The sequence below is a fragment of the Chelonia mydas genome, chromosome 3 (genome assembly GCF_015237465.2).
Source record: "Chelonia mydas isolate rCheMyd1 chromosome 3, rCheMyd1.pri.v2, whole genome shotgun sequence".
In the NCBI taxonomy this organism is placed as follows: domain Eukaryota; kingdom Metazoa; phylum Chordata; order Testudines; family Cheloniidae; genus Chelonia; species Chelonia mydas.
Window position 1 is genome coordinate 161,367,114 of NC_057851.1, and position 21,578 is coordinate 161,388,691.

General features: G+C 43.0%; 1 protein-coding gene across 6 annotated transcripts in view; it reads right to left on the bottom strand.

Annotated features, from left to right (window-relative positions):
* The window catches only part of RPS6KC1 (ribosomal protein S6 kinase C1), a 117,166-nt gene that overhangs the window by 91,548 nt on the left and 4,040 nt on the right, over window positions 1-21,578 (bottom strand). The window contains exons 1-3 of one of the 6 annotated variants that reach the window (XM_043543666.1): window positions 14,795-14,931; window positions 9,760-9,869; window positions 6,413-6,448 (exon numbers count right to left, since the gene is read on the bottom strand). Coding sequence is in view for 1 of the 6 variants with exons in the window: in XM_037895729.2 (XP_037751657.1) it covers window positions 6,413-6,448; window positions 14,387-14,491 (141 nt within the window). In the remaining 5 variants the exon portion in view is untranslated. Of the gene's footprint in view, window positions 1-6,412; window positions 6,449-9,759; window positions 9,870-14,386; window positions 14,932-21,578 lie in introns of those variants that run through there. The other 5 variants (XM_043543665.1, XM_043543667.1, XM_043543668.1 and 2 more) reach the window with 5 other exon arrangements.

Sequence of the window (21,578 nt, forward strand, 5' to 3'; positions counted from 1 at the left end):
AGGCGAGCCTGATGAAGGGGAAAGAACCTCAGATAAGTGTGAAAATTTATTTCCTACTACAGTGGCAGGTGCAGAAAAAGCAGAGGGAGAGGTACCACAACATAATTCGACTTCTCTGCAGCAAGCACAGATGCTGCAAACGTACAGACCTACAGGTTCAAAAGTCACAGGCTCACCTCCCTTTGCAGTCCATGGAGAACTCCATTATAGCACCTCCCCACACCTCCCTCAACATTCAACATGGCATCAGGGATTGCATCCCTATGCCTACAACTCCACCCCATTAAGGACAACCACAGATTCATGTACATTGACCTATGAGAGCCACAGTTGCTGTATGCATAGCTAAAATGGGCATGAATGTTCTTTCCCCATCTTAAGCTCTGTTCCATAGATTTATTAAGTTTTTAATATATTTGCTTTTTAACTTGCACAGAATATTTTTGCAGTGTTTTCGTTATTCAATAAACTTCTATTGTTTGGAAAACAATTCTTCTTTATTAGTTCCCAATATATGCTGCAGAATGCCTAGCGATACTGAAAGCACCACAAACATACAGCAAGCACCATACAATTCCTAACATGCCCCAAAACAGCAGGGCCAGGTAGAGCACGGGTACACCACAATTCATTACTGTGGCTCACTATTAAAACAGTCTTTCAAAGCCTCTCTGAGCCGTACAGTTCTGTGTTGAGCTCTTCTAATAGCCCTCGTTTCTGGCTTTTCAAACTCAGCAGACAGGTGATACACCTCCACTCTCCAGTCTGGTGGCAAACATTCCCCCCTTTGCTTCTCAGATATTATGCAGGACACAACAAGCAGCTATAACCTTTGGGATTTTTTTTCCCACTGAGATCCAATCTTGTGAGTAAACAAAACCATCGCCCCTTCAATCTATCTAAAGAAGCACATTCAGCTGTCGTTCTCCACCTGCTGAGCTGGTAGTTGAAACTTTCCTTGGTGCTGTCAAGGTGACCGGTGTACCTGCTTCAAGAGCCAGGGGAGGAAGGGGTAGGCTGGGTCCCCCAGAATCACTATTGGCATTTCAATGTTGCCAATGGTAATGTGTCAGTCAGGAAAGAAAGCCCCTACTTGTAGCTTTCTGAACAGTCCTGTGTTCTTACAGATGGGAGTGCCATGCACCTTCCATGGCCAGCCAACACTGATGTTGGTGAGGTATTCCTGGTGATCCAATAATGCTTGCATAACCACAGAAAGGTAGTCCTTTCTGTTGATGTACTCTGTGGCAAGGTGGTCTGGTGCCACAGGAAGGACGTGCGTGCCATCTATCACGCCACTGCAGTTTGGGAATCCAGTTGCTGCAAATCCATCCTCTACAGGGTCCTGCCCGTTGCCAAGAGTCACAGTCCTGCATAGCAGGAGATGATTTGTGGCCCTGCACACTTGCATGACAACTGCCCCCGAAGTAGATTTTCCAGCTCCAAAATTATTTCCAACTGACCAATAGCAATCCACAGTGTGATTGCCACTCGCTTCTCCACTGTCAATGGGGCTCTCCTTCTGGTGTCTCTGAGCTGGAGAGCTGGGGCAAGCTCACCACACAGATCCAGGATTGTGGCCCTGTGCATCCGAAAGTTCTGCAGCTACTGCTCATCATCCCAAGCCTGTATTACGACACAATCCCACCAGCCAGTGCTCATTTCCTGGACCCAGAAATTACGCTCCACCATCTGCAGATGCTCTGTGAACACCACCATCAGCCTTGCATTCCCACAGCAATGTCCTCCAGGAAATCGTCATGTCACACGCTGATTCAGTTTTTCTTACAGCTCTGCAAATACCAGAGGATTTTGTGTCCTGTGCCTGCTACACTTATGACAACAGTACAGAGCTGAGCAGGCTCCATGCTTCTGTCAGAGATGTCAGACAGCTAGGAGGGCCACAGGGGTTGGTGAGATTTTTTTTTAAAAAAGGTATAACAATTATGAGACATAGATGACGTTATGGGATGGATGCAGTGTAGCTGTAGCCGTGTGGGTCCCTGGTTATGAGAGAGACAAGGTGAGTGAGAAGTTGACCCAGTAAAAAAATATTACCTCACCCACCTTGTCTCTCAAAATTGTGGGATGGAGAGTTACATGCTGGGAAGTTGACTCCTTACTCCCAGCCACCCCCGTGTGACTTGTTTCTGCCCCACCATACATTGCCAACACTTCCCAAAAGACAGCGCACTGGACAGTGACGAGTTGCACACTGGGAAACCTACCTGTGGTGCACTGCACCGTGCATTGACACAAGCACCCCGGTGAGTGCCCGCAGCACCAACGCAAGAAGCCAAGTATGCACGTGCACAAGCGATATACGAACTGCAGTGTCTTTATGCCAACGAACTTGTGCCAGCAAAAGTTAGTAGTGTAGGCACACTCTTTGCAGCGATCAGGCTCAGGAGAACAAAACAAGAAATCTAGGACTTCCCGAGGGAGAGGATCCCCTGGCCTAAGTTTTCAGAAGGGACTAATAATTAGGGATGCCTCAAGTTTTTGAGTGCCCAATCCAAGCTACCACAAGCAAAGGAGCCAAATTCTGATCGGGTGATTGATGAGCACTGTTTTATAGATAATCCCAGAACCACCACATAAAACTGCTCAAGAGAATGAAAAGTCCATGATCATGGAGAGGAATCTGGTTCGGAGGGAGGATGACAAACTGCAATCTGAGGACTAAAGAAGTGCAGTAAAGGGTATTTGTCTGGTGAGAGTGTGAATATATTGTTAGTTGTTATAGTTAGGCTTGGAAGAATTCGATTTTTAAAGGTAAATGTCAGTAAACAATTTCACCAACCACACACAAACAGATGAAAAAAATATTTCCACCAATAATAATCAAAATTTACAGGTCGGAAAAGTAAGGAAAATGCTGTTTGAAAATGTAGAGTCAAAATCCAGTGATCCAGACTTCTGAATTAGGCTGGTTACAAATGGACTAAAAAATGAACAGCAAAAACAGGTATGATTTGATTTAAGGATATTTACTTTGTATATTCGGACATGTGATGTTGACCACTTGTGTTTTAACGGTTTATAAAAGCTTTAAATTTTGAGTCTCTGTCTACTGTCATTAAATAATTGTTGACACTCCCCCATAATTTCTGCAATTTTAAAAATAGAAAAAATGCTTAATTAGTGATATTATCTGTTGAAATTGTATAAAAAATTAATCCAATTCTGCGAAGGCTACACTGTTCTGATGTGATAGGCTGTTTGTCATGGTTAGAATAATTGGAGCACTACTAACTGTTTTTCACACCTTCCTTCCACAATAAACAATGGTTTCTCCACCCTGGGCTGGACACACACAGTTATCATTACCCCTTTACTCCTTCTGCACACACGGCTTTACCTGATTATCCCCCTTCCCTCTCCCCACAGTAGTAGTTGGGGGTGCTTGATGTAGAAGTTGGTTGTGACGGGAGAGGGTAATTTGGTAAAGGGTTACGTCCAGAAGGGCTGTTAAAAGGGGAGATGGAAGGCTGCAAAGCGAGGGAAGCAGACTGAAGGCTACGGTGGATGGCCCATGAATAGCAGTAGTTGTAGCAATGTTAATGTTGTGAGTGGAGGAAATATGTATTGTAAAGTGGCTCAACTTTTCTGGGTTTGTGTCAGGGGTTCTACATGTGCAACATGCCTAACTGCTTCACAACAAAGTAGATGTATTTATTTTCTAGGGTTTTTAAAATGATTAATGGTGATAAATATAGACCCTATTGGGGGAGAGGATGGAAGAGCAGCTGCTGATAGTCCTTCAGTGACTGTACATAAATCTTTCTCTGTTGTGGGATAAAAATCTGATATAAAAGCTCCTGATGGAGGTTGGGTGCATACCTGGCCACTAGACAGGATTGTGCGCACTGTGCTTAAATGTTCAGTTATAACATGAATAATAGCTAAAAGTGATCCTAACTCGAGCATCTGAAAATTAAGATCTACTCAGGAGCCACCTATTTACTAAATTTTGGATAGACTATTTTTAAGATAGTCAACAACAAAAGTAGGACTCCTGAAGAAAAACTTCAGCCAGAGCTCAAATTCAGGAAGACTTCCTATTAAAAACGTAGGAGAGAAATGAAGTAAAAAACTACATACAAAATCCAGAGAGTGCATAAGAACTTACACTGTATGAAGTTCCACAACAACTGGCAACTGGCTTTTCGCGAAAAAGCAGGAATGTAAACTAGGGCTGTCAATTAATCGCAGTTAACTCATGCGATTAACTAAAAAAAATTAATCGTGATTAATTGCAGTTTTAATCGCACTGTTAAACAACAGAATACCAATTGAAATGTAGAAAAACATCCAAAAATATTTAATACATTTTCAAATATATTTATTTCAATTACAACACAGAATATAAAGTGTACAGTGTTCACTTTATATTATTATTACAAATATTTGCACTGTAAAATGATAAACGAAATAGTATTTTTCAACTCACCTCACACAAGTACTGTAGTGAAATCTCTATTGTGAAAAATGCAACTTACTTTTTTTTTTTGTTAGATAATTGCACTCAAGAACAAAACATTGTAAAACTTTAGAGCCTACAAGTCCACTCAGTCCTACTTCATGTTCAGCCAATTGCTAACACAAACAAGTTTGTTTACATTTATGGGAGATAATGTTGCCCACATCTTATTTACAATGTCACCATAAAGTCAGAACAGGCATTCGCATGGGACTTTTATAGCCAGCATTGCAAGGGATTTACGTGACAGATATGCTAATCATTCGTATATTCCTTCATGCTTCGGCCACCGTTCCAGAGGACATGCTTCCATGCTGATGCTCGTTAAAAAAATAATGTGTTAATTAAATTTGTGACTGAAGTTCATGGGGGGAGAATTGTAGGTCTCCAGCTCTGTTTTACCCACATTCTGCCATATATTTCATGTTATAGTAGTCTCGGATGATGACTCAGCACATGTTGTTCATTTTAAGAACACTTTTGCTACAGATCTGATAAAAGGCAAAGAAGATACCAATGTGAGATTTCTAAAGATAGGTACAGCACTCGACCCAAGGTTTAAGAATCTGAAGTGCCGTCCAAAATCTGAGACGGATGAGGTGTGGAGCATGCTTTCAGAAGTCTTAGAAGAGCAACACTCTGATGCAGAAATTACAGAACCCGAACCACCAAAAAAGAAAATCAACATTCTGCAGGTGGCATCTGACTCAGATGATGAAAATGAACATGCGTTGGTCCTCACTGTTTTGGATTGTTATCAAGCAGAACCCGTCATCAGCATGGACGCATGTCCCCTGGAATGGTGGTTGAAGCATGAAGGGACTTATGCATCTTTGGTGCATCTGGCACGTAAATACCTTGCGACGCCAGCTACAACAGTGCCATGCGAATGAATGTCTGTTCTCACTTTCAGGGGACATTGTCAACAAGAAGCAGGCAGCTTTATCTCCTGCAAATTGTAACGAAACTTGCTTGTCTGAGTGATTGGCTGAAGCAGGACTGAGTGGACATGTAGGCTCTAAAGTTTTACAATGTTTTATTTTTGAATGCAGTTACTTTTTGTACATAATTCTACATTTGTAAGTTCAACTTTCATGATAAAGAGATTGCACTACAGTATTTGTATGAGATGAATTGAAAAATACTATTTATTTTGTTTTTTACAGTGCAAATATAATAAAGTGAGCATTGTACACTTTGTATTCTGTGTTGTAATTGAAATCAATGTATTTGAAAATATAGAAAACATCCAAAAATATTTAAATGGTATTCTATTGTTGTTTAACAGCGCGATTAATTGCACGATCAATTTTTTTAATCGCTTGACAGCCCTAGTTTTTATTATTGTATAACAGGCTACTTCTTAAGAAGCCTGAGAGTACCCTACAGTAAGAAAGAATTAAAATCTACCCTCTCTCTCTCTCTCTCTATCACCCTCATCCTCTTCAATTTACCCTGTTCACCTAACAGACAGGCAGCACTAATGTAGGCTTTTCAGTGACGTATTAGGTAAAGAGGGAAAAAGAACACTTACAGCTGACACCTAGACTCTGATGGTGAACTTATCTAATTTTACCAGTAAGGGTTAAAGTAAAGCTCAATTTCCAATTTCAGCCATGAAACAGGATCTAAAAAGTTATCAAAGAAGTTTTGTCATGAAAAGACACTTTACTCCCCAAAAATTTTGTTTCAAGTCATGATTCATAATTTCCCCACCCCCCCACACTCATCGCTGACGGCAAAGTTGCAATACGCTACCTTAGCTATTCGGTTTTGAAATATTAAGACAAAAACACAGATGGACACAAAAAAGGTTTGCTTCATTTCTTTGACAAAACACACAGGAAATACTAAATTAAGTAAAAGATACTTCAAAAGTTAGTAATGAGAACATGAACTGAAGCATTTTCACAAATGTAAATGTGTTACCTCCTGGACTTCTTCTGGATTTCTTCTTGAAACAACCTGTAAAACAAAACAAAAACCTGATCAGTGTCTGAATTTCAGTCTGCAGAGTTAAAAGAGGAATATACTGTGATCTGTTGCTGATAAAAAGAAACCACAGAGAAGGTGCATATCTTTTTCAATTTGCATTCAGCAGATTTAAGTTAGTTAAGTGAAGTTCAACCTATCAAAATAAGAAATAGAACAAAAGATGAAGTATTTAGTAACAAAGCTAATTGGTATGTTAGAAACTAGCAAATAAATTACAAAATAGATAACTCATGCCTTCTTCTAAGGGCTACATCCCCAAGCAAGTTTCTTATTAGGGACCACTTAGAACTGGGGCACATATGGACCATCTTCCCATCCATTCTTCCAATTCTTTCCTGAAGGAATTGTTATTAGAAACACGAGAGGAAAGTAACATTAATGTAATAGATATGGGTAGCTGTAACTAAGCTATTTTTGAAATCCAGATTGCACACAACCTCAGCCTGGGTGGGTTTTGTATCTTTTAGGACAAAATCTCCCCATGCTACCCACAGCTCAGTTCTCTACAGATCACTTTTCATTTTGATTTTGTCCTCGTGAGTATTTGCTACCTGTCACATGTTGGTGTTTTCTGCACATTTGATCACACTGACTTTACCCCAAAGAAATACCTGACAAAGACTGACAGGTATGGCAGCACAGGGCAAACATGATTTTGGTGTTTTTAAAAAAGAAATATATATTATATTGGTCAAGAGAGCCTCTAGAATGCCTGAGTTCTGCATTAGATTTACAAATAGCAATAAAGTCCATTGCTCAAAGACTGAAGGCTTGTCTACACATATGCAAACCAAACTAAGTCAGCTGTAATTCACGCCATAAGTCAGCGTATGGACAGTTTCATTCGAAATAACACTGTCCATACACTGACATGCACTAAGATAATTAAAGGTGTGAATTAAAGCAGCCTTCGTTTGGTTTGCTTGTGTGAAAGAAAGCCCTGAATTGCAGTGTTCTTTCTGTCTCAGCGGTAAAGTACACTACCCAGGAGAGCTCCAGACCATAGGCCACCTGAAAACTTCTCCTCTAAGCTACATGGAGGATCCGCGGTGCTGCAGCCAGACTGTTCTCATCTCCCAGCCCTCCACCCCCAGTTTTATTAGATTTACTCTTCTAAATCTTCCTTATGGTTTTCAAGAATCTCTGTAACTTATTCCTCCATGCTTCCCTAACTTCAGCCTACTACCCTACCTCACTGTAGTGTTCCCATTCATCCTCCATTTGGTTTTTGGAGGGGACTAGACTGAGGAGAACAGGGTTATTTTTCCGTTATTCTACCCCATCAACCTGAAACACTCTTCTTCCCAAACACGGAGTCACTTCTTTCAAATTGCACCTTAAAACTCTCCTGTGCCAGTTTAGCCTACAATTGACAAAACCTTACACACCTTTTCCCTTGCTGTGATTAGTCTGAAAGCCTATTTGCCTCTTTACTGCAGTTATGTTTCAGCTGTTCTTTTCCTTTCACTCTACTTTCATCTTTGTTTCAGTCTATAGCAGAGTCCACATAGCTAGTTCAGTAAAGAGTTTATACTCTCTCCCTGGTGAGAATTTTAGAACACTTCATAGGCAAACCATGTGGAGGGGTGCATGGTGGCAACTTAAACAATCTTTACACATCACAAAAGGAGCAGTAAATGGCATAAACTTTTTTATTTTGCAGTTCACCTTTCAGTAAAGCCCTACAACAGTTTTGTGAGGTTACAGTAAATAAGTTACTCAAAGGGGTAAAGGGGGACCTAGAGCAATGAGTGATTATACAACAAGCTAGTGAGAGTCAGGAATAGGACCCATATGTTTCACAGTCCCTTCTTCTACAGATTACATCGTCTTCCATATCTATTGCCCAATTCCATCTGCAAGTCACTGTACAGTAATTATTTATTTATATGCTGGACTAATTTGTTCTCCATAGCCTTTTCATAAAAAAGTCAACACAGGCCAGAGACCTCTACAGAGTTCTTTCACTTTTACTGATCCTATCATCAATTCAGATAGTTGGCATGAGGGAATATGGGTTAACAACCCCATAAATCTCAAGCTCTAGGAAGATAAAAAGTTGCACAGAAAAATCTCAGAGTGGAATGATGCAACCAGCATCGTTTGTAAATCCTTAATGAAAGCAGCTTTCATCCACAATAATCAATAGGCTATCAATAGATGGCACACCTGCATATACAAACTGATGAATACATAACTAATACTGTACGTTCTGGAAACAACAATAATAAAACAGGACCATAGGAATCTCCCTTTGTTACTTAACAAGATGGTCAGAATATCCTATGTTTTTGTCTGCTCTGTAAACATTCACCATTAATAAATAGCAGACTTTTTTAATAAGAAACTAATTTTTAAAATCTCTCGTAATTCTACACTGGATACTATACTCTTGTGGTGCCTCTTTTTTTTTTTTTTTTTTTAATCCTTTCATATCTTTTCTTGAATTCAACTGTTGGAAATGAATACAGGACCTGTAATGCTTCTCTAAGGGCTTGTCTACACTACCCGCCGGATTGGCGGGCAGCAATCGATCCGGGGGAGGGAGGGGTCCGATTTATCGCGTCTAGTCTAGATGCAATAAATCGACTGCCGAGCACTCTCCCATAGACTCCGGTACTCCACCGGAGCAAGAGGCGCAGGCGGAGTTGACGGGGAGCGTCAACCGTTGACTTACCACAGTGAAGACACCGCGGTAAGTAGATCTAAGTAGATCTAACCACTTCAGCTACGTTATTCATGTAGCTGAAGCTGCGTAACTTAGATCGATTCCCCCACCCTCCCCACAGTGTAAACTAGGCCTAACTTTGCAGATGTATGTAATGTCTTTCACAGTACATAAGTTTAAATATATTATGTAGAATTCACATCTTACATACAGTTTCCACATTGTGCCAGCCTTGCCAAAAATATAAAAGGAATTTTTTCAGGGCTTCCACACTGTTAAAGCTGGCTTTCTTTTAAAATCATCTCCTAAGAACAGACCTTAAGAAAAATTTCCCAAAGCTAGTTCAGCTTAGCATTCAAAAAAGTCTCCAATGAGACCTGTGCATTTGGTTTAGACGTTCAGGACACTTTCAACATGCAACTCTCCTACTCACGAATATTAAAGTGATATTTTATATTTGACAGTAAAGTTCTCTTAACCTATTAAACCAGTTTTACAGATGATCCACAAGTACAGAATCAAAAGAAATCAGAGATCTCTAGTAGAATGTGCTGAATACCCGAAATAGCTAGCATAAGAGGGGTATTCAGTACACTGGGCAGGTCAACCTTACTTTTTTCCAGGCAGTCACCCAAAGCTGCAGATCACCAGTTCACGGTATGAGTGACACAGCCCCAGCAAGCACTGTGGTAGTGATGTCATATCAACCATGGAGCCAGCCAACTGCATGGATGGGAGGGAGAAAACAAAAAGTGGTGGGGGTCAGACAACTGCCTTAAACAAAATATTGTTACATAGTTTTGAACAGCTTCTTTTAATATTCTCCACTGTCCCAAGTTTTTACCCCCAGCCCAGTTATTATTACATGTCCGATTAGAGTATAAGCCTTTTAGAGGCAAGAGCTCTGAACATTTCTGTGTTTGTGAAATCCCAAGCATGTTTGGGCACAATGAATAATATTTTATCACCTCTGGGCTATAAGGTTACAATACTTTAAAGAACTAATATTTTGGGATTTTAAATTAAGAAAAATCTGAATTACTCTATCCACCAGCAATTTGTGTGAACTGCCATGTGTCACTTGGAGAAGAAGCTGAGAACCTGCAACTTCAGAGACCTGATAAAATGTTGACATTCCCCCTGACTTATATACAACTTTCATTCCGATTTGGAGAATTCAGCACATGTACTACAGCTGTGTGATGCTGTATTTCAAATTAATATAAGTCAAGCAGAATACAAAAATTAGTGAAGAATTAGAATTAAGATAAATACAAGACTGTGTTCTACTGTCCTAACTAAAGGGGCATTGCTTTCAGTTCCACCAATGAAATTAAGCCACTATATTGACCTCTTGGACTAAGCCTGTGAACTGAGTTCATCAGGATGAGATGTGGAAAAACTAAATGCCCTATCTTCCTTGCCTCTGTCCCATGACAAGCTTCTCTAGCACTGAACCTACAGGGGAAAAAGTGTTTTTTCTCACTAACTCAATAAAAAAACACCATGTTTTTATTGCACTTTAATTAGTGTTTAAACATCTTACATTACCCTATGATGGAATAATATATCATATCTAGAACAAAATATTATTCAAGTCGTCTATGGTCTTACAGTTAATGCAGAAAACTGACACGGAGACAAACAGCCTGAGAGCTATGTTTATTTATATATCTACATTCTACACAGATAACTTTCTAGATCCTCTTCTTTATATAAAGATAGGGTATGTGCAAATATGGACAGCTCGCACAGGCAGAAAATTTACAGCAACAGTGATTGCGAAAGGACACGTCACTTCAATAAAAGTTTGCATTTCTATACCACTTCCTATCCGATGATCTCAAAATTAATGAACTGAACTCACAAGTCCCTCCCACCCACTGCTATGCAGCATTATTCCCATTTGTGAAAAAAGAAGGTGGAGGTACAAAGAAGGTAAAAGGCTTGCCCAAGGGAACCCAAGAAGCCTTTGGCAAAACTAGGAACAGAAACAAGGTCTCCTAATTTCCAGTTTTTGCTTCCAACGCAAGGCCATCCTCCCCTCCTACAAGGGCCAGATTCTGCTGCATTACTCAGACTGAGTAATACCTTGCTCTGTAATTAGTTCCACTTATACTCTTCAGTGACTAAACAGTCATTGGCCACAGAGAGAGAAAATGACTATGTAGTCCAGTGTTTAGGACACTCACCCGGGAGATGGAAGACCCAGGGTACAGTCCCCCTGCTCCAGTCGCTCTTCATTATTTATCCACAGTGGATTAGCTTCAACAGGAGAGACTGAAGGAGCCCCACATCAGAATATGTCATAGCTAAGTGATTAGAACAGTGTCCTGAGAAGCCGGAGAGCGCTGTTCAAATCCTGTCTCCCTCTTTGTCAGAGAGGACGGAATTGAGCCTGTGTCTTCCCCATCCCAGGTGAGTGCTTGAACTGGGCTGTTACAAGGCGGGCACCGCCTCCTCTAGCCATTTTGTGTAGAGCAAGACAGGAGTCTAACTCATTCTGACAAGAAATGCCTTATTGCCTAAGTCATCTGACTCCCAGAGAGGGGTTTCCATTCATGAAGCACTATGCAGTGAGAGGCACTTCCCTGTAGCCTGGACTTAGGTGAGGGGACAGGGATTGGGACATACCCCTCTCATTGGCATCTCCCACTGGCTAGTTTAGGCAGCTCACCGCCTAGCGCGCTGGCTTTCTGGATCCCATTCTAAGGCACCTCTCTCTCTCTCCCCAGTGTACAGGAGCCTAGATGCCTAACTGAGGCTTTGTGGGTCATAGCGTTGTTCCTGTGATTTTCTCGGCACCTAAAAGTTAGGTGCCATGCCACACACATTGCAACAGCTAAGACCCTTTGTGGATCCCACTCTTATCCCCTATCTGTCCATTACAGAGCTTCTTGCATCTTCCTCAGAACTGTGATTCTGGCCACTGTGAGATACAGGATCCTGTGTTAGATGGACTTCTGGACTGGTCCACTATTGCAGTTTTAAGGCAGCTAACAATTTCTAGGACAGCGTTAACAGTTCCATCAGACAGAACAACTATTTTCTGTCACTAAGCAGCATTACATTACCAGACTTAAGATGCTATCAGAACACTTATGTAAGTCAGAAACTCAACAATAGAAACCAACACTGTTTCATAGCTTCTGACAGATGATGCACAACTAAGAAACACACAAAATCAAGAATTACTGCATATACACTAGAGTCCAAACGTTCAGGTTACCAGTCTGTCAGGTTAGGGCAAGTCCACGGAACACTTATGAAGGTATTTAAGGCTTTTCGCAACTCCAGCACATTTGGTCTTGTGCTGTGCTTAATTTGTGCCAGGGCTTAGCACCTCTGAGCTAGGCAGTTCATAGCCCCGGCACCTCTGGGCTTTGCAGTTCAGTTATTAAAGTAAAATAAAATTGCTTGAGTCCCAGCACCTCTTTCATTATAAATTAAGCACTGGTCTTGTGTAACATGCACTTTGGAGACATTTATCCAAACACAGTCTTCCCTCTAGCTTTATTTTTTTAAATAATTACAGGATAGAGAAATTCAAACTAAAACAATCAGCTTCAAGTGCCACTGAGGAAACGTTAAGCAGACCTGCAGTCTCTCATTCATTTGGAAGTGGCAGGGGCCCTCATTTGAAGACTCATTTTGACGACACCTGCTGAAGTCTGACCCTCGGTGGACCAAGCTTTCTTTTTTTTTTTTAAATAAAATAAAAACCACCTTCATTCAAAGTACCAGAGCTTGAGACACAGCAGGTCTGGGTATCTAGTGGCCTGGTAAAACCAGAAGAGCATGAGGCAATGTGCTTTAGGCTGGATAGGGCATTCCCTAGTGTCAGGGTTACGATTGCTCTTTAAACTGTTGGGATAATCTGCATGGGTGGAATATTACTGAAGTAGACTCAACTCCTTGAGTTAATACTTATGAAAAAATTAAGATGAGTATACAGCAAAGGGGAGACAGTACAGGCCGAGTTACAGCAAGCATCTAATTTTAAATATCTCACTGACGTGTCGAAATCATCTTCTCCCAATCCCCTGACGGACAAAGAGGTACTGTAAAGCAGACACCCTTATGAAGAAGTCTCATTCATTCCTTCCTCCCACCTCCTCTCCTCACCCATCTATCCCCATCACATGTGAGACTTGCGGCAGATCTGAATGAAGCTGGACAGGCATATTGGGGATGCTCAGAACCTGTCCCACATTTGGGGTAGATGGGTGAGGTGAAGATGTTCTCTTTCTCATCCTCCTCTCATTAGGGAACAGGTGGGAGGCAGGAGGTGGTGAGGTGGGTATGCTCTTTGATAAGCCCCCAGTAGATGCAAGTCTAGGATAAGGAATAGGGATGATCTCTGCTCTAGCCACCCACACACTTCCATGCACGAGGGCAGGTCTGAGAAGTTTCATCTGGGCCCTCTGTTGGGAGAAGCTCTGTGATGGGGTGGATACTTTCTGCCTGGGGCCACATTCCCAGAGGTAGGTCTGGGATTGGCAGGGAGGAGGGAGGGATGCTCTCTGCCCTCCCCCCATTCAGTGGCATGTCCGGGACTGGTGGGGAGGGAAGGAGGGATGCTCTCTATCCTCATCCCCCCCCTTCACAGGGGAAGATTGGGGGGGACGGCTGCTCTCTGCCTGCTGCCATTCACAGGGGCAGGTCGGGGATGGAGGGAGGGAGAGATGCTCTCTGACCCCCCCCCTTCAGAGGGGCAGGAAGGAATGCTCTCTGCCCCCCTCCCATTCACAGTGGCATGTCCAAGACTGGGGGGGGGCAGGAGGGGGGAGGGATGTTCTCTGCCTGCGCCCATTCACGGGCAGGTCAAGGATTGGGGGGGAGGGAGGGATGCTCTCTGCCTGCCCCCATTCACAGGGGCAGGTCAGGGATTGGGGGTGGGAGGAAGGGAGGGATGCTCTCTGCCTGCCCCCATTCACAGGGGCAGGTGGGGGGGGGGGGGTAGGGAGGGATGCTCTCTGTCCCCCACCCCCATTCACAGGGGCAGGTCGGGGATTGGGGGTGGGAGAGATGCTCTCTGCCCCCCGCCCCGCATTCACAGTGGCATGTCCGGGACTAGGGAGGGGGGGAGGCAGGGATGCTCTCTGCCCCCCACCCCCCATTCACAGAGGCAGGTCGGGGGCTGGGGGGAAGGGGTTGCATTAAGCCCGCCCTGCTCCCGGCCCTTTGGGAGCGACCCGCTAAGAGCGGAGCTGTCCAGGTCCCCGCCGCCCCGGACTCACCCGAGCGGTGACCTTATACACGGTGTATCCCCGGGGGTGGCGCTGGGGCTCGGTGACCGTGTAGAACCGGGCCAGCTCCCCCGCTAGCTCCCGGGGGCAGCTCATGCTGGCCCCGCCGCTCAGAGCCGCTGCGATCCACTCCCGGGTCAGGCCTCAGCTGGAGGCGGAAGCAGCTCCGAGAAACTCCCCTCCCTTCTCCCCGGGGAGGCTGCCGGAGACCAGGCGCGCCCCACCCACCCCCCGAACCCCAATCCGGAGCCGCCCGAGCCGTGCACACAGCCAGGGAGGCTGGGCTGCAAGGCCGGATCCGTGACCTGTGGGGACAGAGCGTGTTGCTCCGTTTCAGCCAGCCGCCCGCACTGCCCCTAGCATTGCCGTGGAGTCCCGAGCCAGCGGCCTTCAACCCACCGGCGGGGACGGCGGCAGCAGCCCCGCTGCTTAGACAGCTTTAAAACCACAAACGTGGCTTCGCCTTGTGCAGCTGCTGCGGCGCCTGGCACCGGATCGGCGGCTCCGAGAGCGAGGCGTGTTCCCAGGGCCTGGGCACCACGGAGCAGCTGCGGCGGCGCTGAAGCTTGTAGCTACTGGGTCGGTGAACAATGGTTTTAGTAGGCAAAGAATCCTGGGGCACCCTATAGACTAAGAGACCTATTGGAGCATAAGCTTTCGTGGATGAATACCCACTTCGTCGGATGCATGCAATGGTTTTAGTACTTTGTTTCCATAGCATCTTGCATCCAAAGCACCGCACCTTACAAGTATCGGCTAGTTAAACGTCCTGGAGGGCGGATGTGAGATAAGCATTTTACAGGTGGGCAAAAGGAGACGGTTTTTTCTACCATGGGAAAACCAGGGGCATTTTAGGATTTGTCTTCATTAGAGGTCGGTTTATCTTTAGTTAATTAGCAGTGAACCCGAGCTTTAAAAACAAATAGAGTGCAGGCATGATTTAAATGTTCAGAAACGTTCTAATTAAATGTGAGTTAACACCTTAACAACTAGGTCCTGTCTGGACTAAGACTGGTCTCATTTTTGAATGTGTCTTAAAACACAAACCCGTTTTCCTAATATAGGCACAGTTCTGATGTATAACAAAGCTCAGCTAACTGACTTTGTTAATCCTGGGGATGGAGGGAGGAGAGTTTAAGGTTAACCATACCCAGCTAACATGCTTTAGACATGACTGTCTTTGACTATGCTAGGTGCTAAGTGATGTTTAAAAACATGTTAATTAAAACATGTAAACATGTTAAGGTATGTTTTAAAACCACCCCTACCTCATCACCCTGTGCCCACATTGCAGAATGGTAGTGTTACTAGCACTCAAGCTTTAGCATCTACAGTGCACCACGTTTTGCTCTTATTGTGGACAAGATGAGTATCATGTTTAAGAACATATTAGCTGGCCATGGTTAACTTTGGGGTTCAACTTTCATGCTTCGAACATTGTCTACCCTACTGGGGAGGAAAAGGAGTACAGACAAAAGTAACCTTTGAACTGCAGGCGGGTGGGGGGAGGGGAGTCTCATAGCTTGGAGTATACTACTGGTGCAAATAGTACAAAGGCAAGGGATACAAATTTGGATGTATTATACAGATTGACTTGGGATATATTATGCAGTCTTTTTTCTCCAGGGATTCAAGGAATGGATTCCAGATTAATTTAAATGCCCATTTTCCCTTGCATATAGTAAAAAGTCTTCCCTAGAAGACTTTTGTCACACAGACTTGAAATCCATATTGCGTTAGTTTCTCAGATTTCCATGTAATCTTGTAACTTTTCAAAGAAAGCTAACAAAACAAATACTTTTGCATAGGTTTTTGGAGGGAATACAATTATCATGGCTGCTTTGACACTATAGGGTCATGAGATGAAGTCATCTGGTACTGGATTCCATGATAGAATGCCAGTATTTTTCCACTGGGGGATGGGGTGGGGAACCACACTGGAAAACAAAGGGTTCCCACCATATTTATTATACATTTTGGGATGTATAAGTAGGGGCATAGCCAGCAGATCAAGGGACGTGATTGTTCCCCTCTATTCAACATTGGTGAGGCTCATCTGGAGTACTGTGTCCAGTTTTGGGCCCCACACTACAAGAAGGATGTGGAAAATTGGAGAGAGTCCAGCGAAGGGCAACAAAAATGATTAGGGGTCTGGAACACATGACTTATGAGGAGAGGCTGAGGGAACTGGGATTGTTTAGTCTGCAGAGGAGAAGAATGAGGGGGGATTTGATAGCTGCTTTCAACTACCTGAGAGGTGGTTCCAAAGAGGATGGTTCTAGACTATTCTCAGGGGTAGAAGATGACAGGACAAGGAGTAATGGTCTCAGGTTGCAGTGGGGGAGGTTTAGGTTGGATATTAGGAAAAACTTTTTCACTAGGAGGGTGGTGAAACACTGGAATGCGTTACCTAGGGAGGTGATAGAATCTCCTTCCTTAGAAGTTTTTAAGGTCAGGCTTGACAAAGCCCTGGCTGGGATGATTTAATTGGGGATTGGTCCTGCTTTGAGCAGGGGGTTGGACTAGATGACCTCCTGAGGTCCCTTCCAACCCTGATATTCTATGATTCTATGTACTGAGGTAAGCAAGCAAAGGTTAAGTGTTAACTGAAATCTTCAGGATTTGCTGATAGTTATTGATACTGTACCAATAGGTTGCCTGGTTTTGGTCAGAAACTGTATCCTAATACATTTTACATTTAGGTACTTGCATATATTGAAGAAACTATCTTCATGTAAGTAAAATCTTCACAAAGCAATCCATATCACTGACATTCTCTTTCACAGAGAGTCATAAAAGTGTAGGAATGGAAGGAACCTCAAGAGGTCATCTAGTTTAGTCCTGCTTAGTGCAGGGAGCTAGATGTACCTCCTACCTAGACTATCCCGGACAGGTGTTGGTCTAAAAACTTGTTCTGAAAAACCCCCAATGATGTGGATTCCACAACCTCTCTTGGAAGCCTATTCTGGTGCTTAACTATCCTTATAGTTAGAAATTTTTTCCTAATATCTAATCTAAATCTCCCTTGTTGCGGATTAAGCCAATTATTTCTTGTCCTACCCTCGGTGGACATAGTTTACTTTGTTTATTCTATATTACAAAAATACACCACAATTTTTAAAGGGTGAAATTAACAAGAACCTACCTGTTGTTCAATAATGTTGCTTTTATATTGCATTCCTTCTCCTCCTTCTACCATCCTCAGCATGTGCTTTGTTTAGAAATCTCTGAGGCATGGTTCTTGCATTCATGCATGTCTGTAAAGCACCAAGCTAACATGTGGCAAGATACAGTACAATTACACAAATAATGAGGTACACTATTTGGATTTACAAAGGAGCACACTTTTATTCTATGAAGATATACACTTGGATGATGGGATTATGAGGATGTACATACCTTCAGTGCTACCAGCTAATTCGAGTCATAAATAAACTTAGTTCATTTCATACTTTAGATGAACAGTAAGAATCTATTCTTTTTATAATTAAAATCACGCAGTAGCAGATTCATTCTATTTTTAAACAGTCTCTTATTAGCAAGTTATGCAGAAGATCTACATGAGATCAGAGACTCCCATAAACAAAAAAATACCAAGTGAGGTTCCTTTTTAAAAGAAAAGAGGCTCTCTTCTTCTGAAGCTCACAACAGGCAAGCCTTTTCTTCAAGGAAAATTGCACTGCATCTTGAATCTTACAACCTTCCCAATCATCTGACAGTTTAAATATTTTAATGAAAGTTCTGTACTACAATATTTAAGTTATTTTTCCATGACTGTATTGGTCAGATTTGTTTCTGAATTTTTAAGTGTAGTTCTGCTTATTTTCAAATGTGATTTGTGATTTCACACATGATTTGCTGTTTGAGCACTGGAATAGGACACTTCAATCATAATATCTATTACCAATACTTTAGATTTGAATATTTCTTTTCCCCCTTTCCCATTTCTGATCATTCTTTTTAGATGGCCTTAACATTTTCATCTGTTACACAGCTCATAATTTACTGCAGAGATTCTTTGTCCTTTTGTACTTTATAGTCAAAAAGTCAGAACTGCTCTGCGTATCCAGGCTGACCACATTGTGAGCATTTCCTTATGACAAAAGGACAGCTTACAATCAGACTCTGCCACCCTTACAGGTGCTGAGTGGTACCTTACTCTATGTATAGTTAATGGGCCTTCAGGGAATAAGGTGCTACTCAATGTGAATGAGGGTGGGAAAGTGTGGTTCTTAAGAAGAGGGGAAACTTTTCTTCTCACTGCAGTAGAAGTGGTCTTTTTAGCATTTTTTAAAATTAGATATGCTGATCTCTGGAGGAGTGCATTTCCATGAGACTTGCCTGCTCTACTGAAAAAGTCATATATTTTTCAGAGAGAGGGAGATCTTGTCCACTATACATTTTCACAAGGCTCTGATGGCAAATCATTCACTTCAGGCAAGCAAGCATCAAAGAGAACTCCTCAGAGATCATTTGCTCTTGTTCTGGGGAAGTGATAAACATACTCCCAGTCCAAAAGACTAGAGTTCATCTCATGGAGTCCTGGGATAAAGATTGCTTTCCTATATAGATAGTTATGCAACTAGAGTCTGCACAAAGGATGCCTTCCAACAGCAGACCCTCTGTTTGGGGTCCTCTTAATGAAGAAGGTCTAAGGAAAAAAAATAAACTAGCCAGGTAGGAATCTCTTACAGGTTTGGAAGGAAAAAAAAAACTGAGCCCAGAAAAATTCTCTTCCCTATCTTTCTCCTGTTTTACCCCCAGGAAGCTAGCCAGATTACATTTGCAGAGACACTCAGAAAGCTAAAACGTGATCGCGGATGAAAATAAAGCCTTTTAAACAAGAAACCCAAACTTTCTAACATGATGGACTATGGTCTGCAAATGTCCTCCCCATCCGGCAGCTATTCTAACCCAGAACCTGAGAGGGTTTTCATATAATAAAGTGAGTAGACAAACGTTTATGGCGTAACTCCATCAAGAAGTAGTAGTTTTTAACCTTGTAAAATCACCTGGGAAAGGGCACATACACAAGCCATTGGAACTGCAGCCCGCACAGATTAATCCATGGTGAATACTGAAGTGGAGCTTATTTAAATCCAAATAGTCAGCCCAGCTGTGTACCAAGAGTGCCTCTCCTTTTTAAAATGTGGGTACACTGCAAATGATATTTTGTCCCTTCAGTTATTAACAAGTCAGAACACTGTACATAATAGTGCTTTGTGGTGGCAGGGGGCGGTAATTCTTGTAATCCTCGGGAAATGCACCAATGTCTCTAGTTCCTCCATTACTAAGTCATGGGAAAGTCTCAGTCAGAAAGTGACACTCTTTGACAGCTACTTCTCGAAGAGACTTCTTGAAAAGGAGAAACTGGAAGACTGTATTTGAACTTTTACAAACATTAATTCTCTCATCCTAATTGGTCAGTATGCTGGTTCAAAATAAATTAATCCTATCTATAAAAAGAAAGAGGAGCTGGTGTGATGCTCCCTGGGGGTACCCAGGGTTGTGAGGCACCTCACCACCAGCCCTTAGCAAGAAGCCTTGGCTGTGCCTGCTGTGGATCAGCTCCTTGAAACCACCAGCCTCTGGCAATACAAATGCTATCTTCCAGGCCTTTGCAGGAGTCACTGTGGTTAACTTGTACAGACAGACAAAGACATACACCAACCCCCAAGTCCTCTGACCGTTCCTGAACAGCTCCTTGTCCACCGGACACTCACACCATTATCAGGCCTGCTGTTCCTTAAGGAACAGTATACACCAGCTGGTAAGATTCAACTCAGGACCATCTCTTTATATAACCCCACAGCACTTAGATATATTCATAGTGAAAACAAGTATATGTTTATTACTCGAAGAACAAAGATTCAAGGGATAGTGAGTAAGAATAATAGAAATAAAATCTCATCCAAAATTCCCTCCAGTGTTTTCAGCCAAGCCTGGTTGAAACCCCCTTTTCATGAAGCAAACTCACTGTCCATTTATTTCTTAGCTGAAGGATGACAGGATGTCCTCTCTGTCCCCAAATGTATTAGAGCAAACCTTTGATGTGCATCTCAAAATAGGGTTCTTCCCCCAAACCCAGTTTACTTCTTCAAAGAGAGAAAAAGTAACAGGAAGTTTTCACAACCATTCATTAGCATTTGGTTCAGACTGATAAGAGAAGACCCATTGTGAACCATACAGTACTTACTCCTGGGGGAATTCTGTGCCACTGTGCACACGCAGAATTCATGTCCCCCTGCAGATTTTTTTTTCCCCTGCAGAAAATGCATTTTGCTGGAGAGGCACTGCAGTTATGCCTTTTACCCTCCAGGGGCTGCTGTGGCACCAGAATGGAGAGCAACCGGCTAGGAGGAAGGCTGCATTCCTCACAGCACTCTGCCTGTGGGGCCAGGTGAGGAGTCATGGGATATGGGGGGGGGGGGGGGAACAGAGAGAGTGGGGCAGACAGGACTGCTGCGGGGGGTCACAGACTGGGGTTCAGAAGGGCAAGTGTGGGAGGTAGACTGAGGAAGGGGTCAAATGGGAGTGGGGATGCAGTGACACATGGGGACAGAGGGTGGATGAGTCGGGGGGGCAGGGCCACATGGCAACACAGTGGGGGGGGTGGCTGAGTGGAGGTGCAGGGCCACATGGGGACGGTGGAAGAGGGAGTGCAGGGACACATGGGGACAGGGGCAATGTGCCTGATTGAATGGGAGAGGCTATGTGTCAGCCAGGGTCTGCATAGGGGAGGCTCCCCAACAACCTAACAATCCCTCCCCCGAAAAAAACCTGTTTCATACTTCTCCCACCCACACCCAATAACCCACCAGGTTCACTCCCAGGCTCCTTCCCTCTCAATTATTTCCCTGTCCCTCAGCTCCTCTGTTAAATCTGACTCCCCCAAGCCTTTGCACTGCTTCAGAAGGGAGCAGGAAATACATTTCTATATTGTAGTTTAAATGAATTATTACTCAAAGTTCTGTATTAATATGCCTAGTAATGAATCAATTTGTCAAAAAAATATTTCCTGAATCTTTTTTGTTGTCTATATTGTTAGAGACATACTTGCTAACAGGTATTTTGAAATAAATTACCAAAATAATTGAAAACAGTGTGATTATATTGTGTTATTTTGACAAATAAAATATGCAGAATTTTTAAATATTGTGCACAGAATTTTTAATTTTTTGAC